The following is a 10,000-nucleotide window of genomic DNA, read 5'->3' on the forward strand; positions in this document are numbered from 1 at the left end:
CACACATACACACACATACACACACATACACACACATACACATACTCATACATACTCATACACATACTCATACACATACTCATACACACACATACACACACATACACACACATACACACACATACACACACACACACACACACACACACACACACACACACACACACACACACACACACACACACACATATACATACATATACATACATACATACATACATACATACATACATACATACATACACACACACACACACACACACACACACACACACACACACACACACACACACACACACACACACACACATATACACACACACACACACACACACACACACACACACACACACACACACACACACACACACACACACACAAACACAAACATATGCACAGTTATAAAAACGTATCACAGGGGAGCATTAGAGGAGGAAAAGATTAAGGGTCTGGCTGTAAGAAATATGCTTACAGCACCAGAAGTACTGCTTCACAGTCACTATATTTCATTCACAAGAAGGTAGAGATGGGAGAACATTGGTCATCAGTTCAATTGGGCCAATAAGGGGAGTGTATGAGGGGTGATATCATGGTTTTGACTGATGGAAGCTTGTAACAAACTACCAGATATATTAACCCGTTTCTGCTGGGCCACGCCTAGCTGTGTCATAACAAACTGCTTGGTCTGCAGAGTACGGCTGTATGCCACAGCGACGTGCCAGAACGCTCCAAGCAGGGCGTTTGGGTTGATGTAGGGGACTACTGCACTCAAAGTCAGGTCGTTGCCATTAATCTCTAAAATGTGATGGGTTAAAGAACACATTACATCTCATTCATAAAGAAAAAGTCATGGGGGAACAATCCCATCTCTTTCAGATAGGGCTGCCTAGATTGTGTCAGCTTTGAATCTTTTCACTCAACAAGGCAGTAGCAGTACCCTCCATCAACCTCAGTGGTGATGGGGATAAGGGTGTGCAATGGGAGGGAAATGAGGTTGAGGAAGAATGATCTCAAATTTTACAGGATATTACAATTAGGGTAACTTCAAGTATTTTTCAGTAAAAAAAACTCTGAGCAATCCAAATATAGAATGACAGTTAGATCTTGAGAGTCTTGTCTTTGAGTGTCACATATAAAAAGAATGTGTTTGTAAAATGGAAAATGCAGAGCCCAAAATTCATAAAGATGACTGAAAATCATCTATTTTTGATAATAAATTTGTCTCCAATCATACAAATAAAGAAAAATAAAAAGAGAGAGAGAGAGATTTAAGATTCTGGCATTGGTAGCATTCCCCACCATTTTGCTAAGTGTTTGGCTAAACCACTCTCTGGTGCTCTGGGGGTCATTTGTGATACCCATCCGAAGAAATCCAGTGACCTCAGCAGACAACTTCAGGAGGGGTATCTCAAACAGTTTTGAAACGATTCTGTGACTAAAATTTGAGACTGTTTCAAAGTGTCTCAGGTTGGCATGTGCCACATAAAAAAATATTTTATATTACTCAAAGTAGTGTATATAAGGTTTAACCCTTTACTGATGGGTCACTTGCTGAGGCATCATAACAAACTGCTCGATCTGTGGAATACAATGCACCAAAGTGCTACGAGCCAGGGGTTAGGCTTGATGTACCAAACTCCCGCACTCAAAGTCGGCTCATTGCATTAACCCAATGCCGCCGGGGAAAATTAATAAAAAATGGGGAAAATACTGTGCTCATTTTCTATATTTTTTTGTAAATGTCTCTGCTAGTGCTTTGCCACAAAGGAGTCATTTAGTAGACCATGTGACCTTAGCTGATTTGAATTAGTGGGAAAAGCGTATTTTTTACTGCTATGAATATTGATGGTGTTATTTTTACTATAAACATTATAATTATTATAATGATTTAAACATTTGTACAGCAAAATAACATTAAAACAATCAAACAAGTAACTCACAGTAGGAATACTTCTTCTTCTTCGCCCATCAGTAAGGGTTTAATTATTTATTATCCTATTGCAGTCATGGACATGTTCATTTTAAGTAAAACCTGATTTACATCAGATAATATGAGTGAACATGTGGCACCAATGCCATTCAATTGTCTGTATTGTACATTTGCACTCATCAATTTATTTAAGATTAAAAAATACCTTCACATGTAAGCAGATGTGTTTTTCTAGTCTAATGTGCTAGCATTACGCATGCAAATACATATTTACAGGAAATAAACATGATTAATGAAATTGAAATGACCCTTGCTGAAATGACGGGGCCATGGCATTGACGTCTGCTAACTATTGTGATTAATATATACCTTCAAATTAATGAAGATATGTTTTTGCTTAGAGTAAAACATATATTGTGCATGAGTAACCTGTTCAAAAGGCTTAGGTACAGAAATGAAAAATTAAAGTTAATGGGAAAACCCTCTGCTGAAACATGGAGGCTGTTGTTTGTTGCAGACCTATTGGAAAGTTTTCATCAGCCAGGTAGGTATAAATCAGACAAGACAAATTCTCTCTCTCTCTCTCTCTCTCTCTCTCTCTCTCTCTCTCTCTCTCTCTCTCTCTCTCTCTCTCTCTATATATATATATATATATATATATATATATATATATATATATATGTATATGTATATATATAAATTAACAAACTGACAAAAATGTGGTCAATCTCCTTGGCCACAGTACCCACATCATTATACCATGTCCAGCGATGTGGGTTGGATCACTGATACCAAGACCCAGAAATCTTCATTCTCTGAGGCCTAGCAAATTCCTGGTGAAGGAGGCTGTACTTGCTGCTAGGATCAGCTCCTGAGCCATAAGGGGTCGACATACATCTTGTAGCCAGCTCAATCTAAGCCAGATGCCGCATTGAAGTCACCAAGAAAAATGCAAATGTCTTGCAAGGGGCAGTTGTCTCCCACAGATGTGAGTTTGGTGTAGAAATCTTATTTCACATCGAGTTTGCAAACTTTAGTAGGAGCATACACAGCAATGAGAGAGACAAATCCAAAAGCATGCTTCAGTCTCAATGCCATAATATGCTCATCAACCGGTGTTACCTCAACTACTGAAGGTTGAAGTCAGCTAGAGATGGCTATGGCTACTCCCTGGAGGTGATGACCATTGCTGTGGCCCAACCAGTAGTAGGTGTACCCACCTATACTGATCATGCTGCTGCCAAGTCTTCTCACCTCTTAGAGGGCAGTCACCTCAACTCCCAACCGCTCCAAATCCCTCGATAGCAGAGGTAAGGCTCATCTTGCTGCAAGGACCGTATATTCCAAACACCTTCCCAGGTAGCTCACCTGAGGTAAAGCCTCGTGAGGTCCCCACCTTTGCCACCCCTGCCAACGCTGCCCCAAATTAAGGGGGTCAGCAGGCTGTGGGGCCCAACATCCACCTGTGGGGTTCCCTTGGGCTTTGCCCAACAGACTTTATGCTCGGTTGGCACCTGCCATGAGGCAGGCAGGATGAGTAACTCTCATTCCCATCCTGCGCCCCAACATTTACCCTCTCAACAGGACCCACAGATTGCTGGGCATATCCATGTGTGTGTGTGTGTGTGTGTGTGTGTGTGTGTGTGTATATATGTATATATATATATATATATATATATATATATATATATATATATATATATAGATATAAATATAAATATAAATATAAATATAAATATGAATATATATATATATATATATATATATATATATATATATAAATATAAATATAAATATAAATATAAATATAAATATGAATATATATATATATATATATATATATATATATATATATATATAAATATAAATATAAATATAAATATAAATATGAATATATATATATATATATATATATATATATTTATATATATATTTGTGTGTGTGTGTGTGTGTGTGTATTATGGATATGTATATATTCACACATATATGCATGCATATGTATGCACATATACATATATAGGCCACTAATCTGGAAAACTGTCAAGAGTCTTTTCACAGGATGTAGGACATTCTTCAGCTTTTCTTACATTTTGGAGTAGAATTAAGGCAAATCTCAGCAGTTGAGAATATTTTGAGACAGTGTTAACTTTTATAGATATATATATAGAGAGAGAGTGAGAATTTGACTCATCCGATTTATACCTACCCAAAAACTTTACAATAGGTCCAAAACAAGCAACAGCCTCCATGTTACAGCAGAGGGCTTTCCAATTAATTTTCATATTTATTTCTGTGCCTAGGCCTTTTGTCATGGCCCTAGCGCTTCAGCAAAGGTCATTTCACTTTTACTAATCTTTTTATTTCCTGTAAATATGTATTTATATGTGTAACGCTAACACATTAGATTAGAAAAAACACATCTACATATGAGTGAAGGTATCTCTGAAACTGAAATAAATTGATGAGCACAAATGTACGATGTAGACAATTGAATAGCATTGGTGCCACATGTTCACTTATATTTTTTGATGTATGTCAGGTTTTATTTCAAATGAACATGTCCATAACTGCATTAGGATGATATATACTTAACCCATTTCTACCAGGTGAAGAAAATAAATAGAAATTCTACACCCTGGAGATTAATGGCAACGAACTGACTTTGAGTTTGGGAGTTTGCTACATAAAGCTGAACATCCTGCTCAATGTGTACTTAGAAAATTGTGACCATACACAATTCCTGAGACAGGGACCACCCACAACAGCCGCCATGCTGGTAAAGAGGCTGTGCGATATGCTTACACCATGGCGGCAGGAGCGCCTGCTGGCAATCCCGCTGCCACAGTAAGCACCAAGTGTCAGACAAATAAATGAGACAGCCGTAAAAAGCTGACACAGGCCGGGCCATATTTGGAAGGCACGGGCGAAGCTAGAACTTCGCAAATCATAAAGAAGAAGCTCAATGCACTCAGGTGTGTTGCCGTGTCATAGAGCCGTACTCCGCAGACCAAACAGTTTGTAATGATGCCACAAGGCCCATCAGAAATGGATTAAACTTTACACAGAACTTTGAGTAGCATAAAAGTAGTAATTTAATCTATCTATTTGTTAATATCTTATATGTAGCAGCGTGCTGGCCTGGGACACTTAAGACCATTTCAGATTTTAGTCTCAGGATCGTTTCAAAACTGTCTGAGAACTTTCATGGATACCACCCCTAGAATTCCAGATACCAGGATAAGAAGAATGGCAAGTGTTAATGTAAAATTCCTCTTCATCAATGTTCCCACGGATAGAGCAATCAGAGCAGGTAAAAGGATCAGCAGCTTCAAGGCATTTTAGTGAATTTTCATTGCTGAACTTCTGACACTTCGAGTTTGTAGGGAAGACCATCAACATATTAGCATGGGTTCCTCACTGAATGTCAGTCTCTTCATGGAGACACAGCAGAATGATCACTGAGTGAAGGTCACACTAGTCTATTCTCTCCTAGGATCACCAAATAGGATTGCCAAAGTCTGGTCAGTTAAAGAGAGGGATTGGTCACACTACATTCGGTGTTCAATTGGAGAGAACCAATGTTTCAGTTTAGCGTCATAATAGTAAACAATGTCGCTTTCCATCGAGGATCCTTTTACGGGCTACTTCATGATGGAGTCCATTGCTTATTTCATCCATTAATGTTATTTTCAAATTCATGCTTATATAATCCTTATGACTGGGGTTCCACAAGTAAATAACTTTCGAAGAGAACTCCAGTATTTTGGCGTGTCAGAGTGGGTTGATGTTTATGTTAGTTAGTCAGATGAAAGTTTATCTGAATTATCTGTAAACATATAATGAGACAACATTATTCAGTGCAATATATCTTTGTATTTTATAATTGAATTTGTTTTTTTTTTTTTTTTTTTTTTTTTTTTTTTTTTTTTTTTTTTTTTTTAAGATTATAAGTAATGGGTTTACCAGTTATTATATTATAGTTTTTCTTTCGGCAATATCTTTCAGCTCTAGGCAGGGATAAAATACAGACGTAGTGTTTTCGCGCTACAGAGGGATTTTCATCCCTGGTCCATTTACATCTAGGGAAGGATTCAACTCTGTAAAGGGATCCCTGGACAGAATAGATTAATGTGACCGGCCCTTAACAGAAATATATTGGAAGACATTCTGGGCCTTCAGGTTTACATTTACTTGTGTTTCTCCTTATTAAGAAAGACAACCAATAAAGACGACTACATCCATTACAACTTCACCCATAAAGCCAAAACAGAATCTCATCATTGGTGTCTTCCATAGAGGACTAATTGTATTTCCTTCAAATTTTCTCTAGTCTGGATTTATAGGAGGCCATGCCCACTTTTGCAAATGCCAAGTGAAATATCAATATCCAAGAAGCTTCCTCCTAAATCTCGGAAAGAAAGTAGAGACCATTATAACAGGAACAAGATCAGAATCTGCACCTCTGTCAAAAGTCCTCTTACTTGTATTTCCAAGGCAATCAGGTGGTGTTTAGGCAATAGTAAAAGCTGCCAGTACATTTGGTATTAACTCTTACGATCCAGATATCATAACCATTACGTCATGAAAAAATTTGGTTTGAGATGCAGGGGACGTGAATATTCCATCCTGGGAAAATATGGCTGAGGGCTGGGGTGATGAGAACTTGCCATCTTCAGATTTTCAGCTGAAGACCAGGGTAACAGGAGTGACTTGCCATGAGTGCTTAGAAGGTGATTAGAGTCAATGGGCATTTTGCAGGATTTGCATTGATAAATATATGTGAAATGTACCATCTGTGAGCCATGACTTGAAAAGTGCTGGCTCTAGGGAGGATGTTATATCCGTGCTCAGGATTCTATTCCAGCCCACAGATTGTATTACAATAAATTGAATGTTATGAAAAAAAAAAAAAAATTAAACAACACAACACTGTTGTTATTATTATTGCACTGAGTTATGGATTACCTAGAGATGATATGGAGTCTGTTCATGGAAAACGTTTATTACAATCTGGAAAAAGCAGATTGTATGACACTATAGACATTGGAAAATGGCAAAAAAAGCAGAAAATGCTTATACAGAAAAAGAGAAAATTATGTAGCAAAGGTGAGGCATGGATTCTTGTCACCACACAAGTGTTCATTTGCACCTTGCCTACAAGCCACACATCTATCAGAGTTGCCATTCAAGTAAGCCTAATGCCCATATTTTGGGCCAAAAGATGGCTGTGAAGCATCCAGATAAGTGATTTAACAGAAAGCTATGCATAAGCATCACTGTATAAAGCTTATTATATTGAAAGAGGATGTCGTTACAGTAGGCTACTACATCACACCAAGGTATGTGGTGTACTTACACGAGGCAGGATATTCCCTAGACTGAAAGCATTCAGAAGTGATCTATGGAGCACTGAATAAACAAAAGAGAAAAAGAATGGAAGCAACTAAGGAGAATGTAAACACTGCACCAGGCAGCTTCAGATTATCCAAGGTTGCAGGAACAATTAAGTTGGTAATGAGCCACATGTCATAGATGTCTGGTGGTTCTTCAGCTCATGTCTTATATATGTGTGTGTGTGTGTGTGTGTGTGTGTGTGTGTGTGTGTGTATACACACATATATATATATATATATATATATATATATATATATATATATATATTTATATATATATACACACACACATATATATATACAGATATACATATATACACACACACACACACACACACACACACACACACACACAATGTATAGATATAGATATAGATGTATATAGATATTGGATGCCCTCCCTAATCAACTGTGGTTTGGCACATATACAGATATATATACACATATATATATACATATATACATATATAAATATACACACACACACACACACACACACACACACACACACACACACACACACACACACACACACACACACATACACACACACACACACACACACACACACACACACATATAAATATAGATATAGATATATATATAGATATTGGATGCCCTTCCTAATCAACTGTGGTTTGGCACACTAACACTTGTGCCACAGTCGTTTTCTCGCCGTGAGGTAGGACTCGAGTGAGCAGTTAGAGCGCAGGCATTTTCACGACTGCCGTGATGGGGAATTGAATTCAGAACCATGAGGGTTGGAGTCCAGTGCTCTAACCACTGGGCCATTGCGGCAGTCATATATATATATATACATACATACATACATACATACATACATACATACATACATACATACATACATACATACATACATACATATATACATATATACATATATACATATATATACACACACACACACACACACACACACACACACACACACACACACACACACACACACACACACACACACACATACACATATGTATAAGTATGTAAGTAAGTATATGTTCATACATCTATTTATATCAATATATCTAAATCTTTATCTTTATATATATTTCTCTCAATCTATCTATATACAAGTGTATTTATGTATGTGGGATTTGTAATCTGGCTGATGCATGAATTTCTCATAGAAGATATAATCAAAACCAGTCAAATACATTTCTTACACTGTGTAGATATTCATTGTCATTCATATCTTTTTCTATAGGTATAAGTCTGAGTGTCTGTCTAACAAAAACACTTTTTCACACCAAAAAGCTGTTCCTTTAATTTTGTCATCTCTTGTTCTTGAATGTGCCATACAAATGCAATGACTATGTTATATATCTGAGTGTAAGATTCATACTGATTGCTGCAGTATTTACACCAAATATCAAATAGAGAGCAATAGGGGATTGGTTGCTCTCAAATTTAGTTGTAGTTTTTAATTTGCCAGCTCATACAAGTTTCAGGATCACACATCCCAGGTACATGTATAGAAGTGATTAGTTACCATTTTGTTGTGTTTATTTTTGTTTTGTGTTGGTTTTGTGTAATTTTTTTTTTTTTTTCCCTGGATTTTGTTGAGATTACATTGTTATCTTTTATCATCTGTTATACAGACAAATGAAGAACCTGTTTTGCCACCATCGTCTGGAAGTTCACTGCCACCTCTGGCGCAGCCACAGCTGTCTTTGTATCCACACATTCATAACACACCACCTGGAAGTGATATTGTTGGGACTGGTCAGTCAAGAGAAGAACTGGGACCCATTCCGCCTGCACCATCTACAAAGCCTCCCATCACAACAAATCCCTACTTGGTGAGGATTGTATTTCCATCAAATTTTTGCTATGATAGTATGTTCAGTCTGGATTTATAGGAGGCCATGCCCACAATTGCAAGTGCCATAGTCAAACAAAATATATACCCTAAAATAATTAAGTTGGGATTTTATCTGGTAACACTGTAGTGCATATTTGTCATTTGCCTTTATTGCCTTTTTCCTTTCCAAATCCTATAAGTTGATTCTATTTAACCTAATTGTTTGTTCATCAAAAGAGTGAAAACAAATGTTCCATATATATTTGTTTGTGTTTCTTGTTCAGTCATGAAACGGTTGCATAAAATATGGTCATATTTTATATAATTCTTACAAATCATTGGTTCATAGGAGCATTATTTTCATGTCTTCAATAAGCTATAGCCCTTATTTAGCCTAAATTTTTATCAGTGCATAAATTTATGGAAAATGAAGGGGAAAATAGCAGACAGTAATACCAAATGATATTGAGAGGCTGAACCTTTTTGTCAGGAGAGTATCATTTGTTTATCCTTGCTTTTTTTTGTCATTATCAACTGGTTTCTTACAAAAAGTTTATGGCACCCAATTACTATATGTTATACATATGATTCATGACTAAACACAGGAGAACAAATAAACAGTTGTGGATAGTTCTTTTCTCTCATGAGTTAACTATTAGGTCAAAACAATAATCAGTGTGTAAATTGATGTGCAAAGAAAAAAACAAATATAAGCAATGGATAGTTTTCTCATATATTTATTGATTTATTTTTATTTCATTATTTTTATATTTATATATACTTATGTTTATATATATATATATATATATATATATATATATATATATATATATGCATACATAAATGTGTATATAT

General features: G+C 36.5%; 1 protein-coding gene across 1 annotated transcript in view; it reads left to right on the forward strand.

Annotated features, from left to right (window-relative positions):
• Nucleotides 1-10,000, forward strand: part of LOC125030012 — a 56,974-nt gene that overhangs the window by 28,958 nt on the left and 18,016 nt on the right. The window contains exon 7 of the mRNA XM_047620229.1: nucleotides 8,943-9,143. Within this exon, the coding sequence (XP_047476185.1) occupies nucleotides 8,943-9,143 (201 nt within the window). The remainder of the gene's footprint in view (nucleotides 1-8,942; nucleotides 9,144-10,000) is intronic.

This window comes from Penaeus chinensis, chromosome 10 (genome assembly GCF_019202785.1).
Source record: "Penaeus chinensis breed Huanghai No. 1 chromosome 10, ASM1920278v2, whole genome shotgun sequence".
In the NCBI taxonomy this organism is placed as follows: Eukaryota; Metazoa; Arthropoda; class Malacostraca; order Decapoda; family Penaeidae; genus Penaeus; species Penaeus chinensis.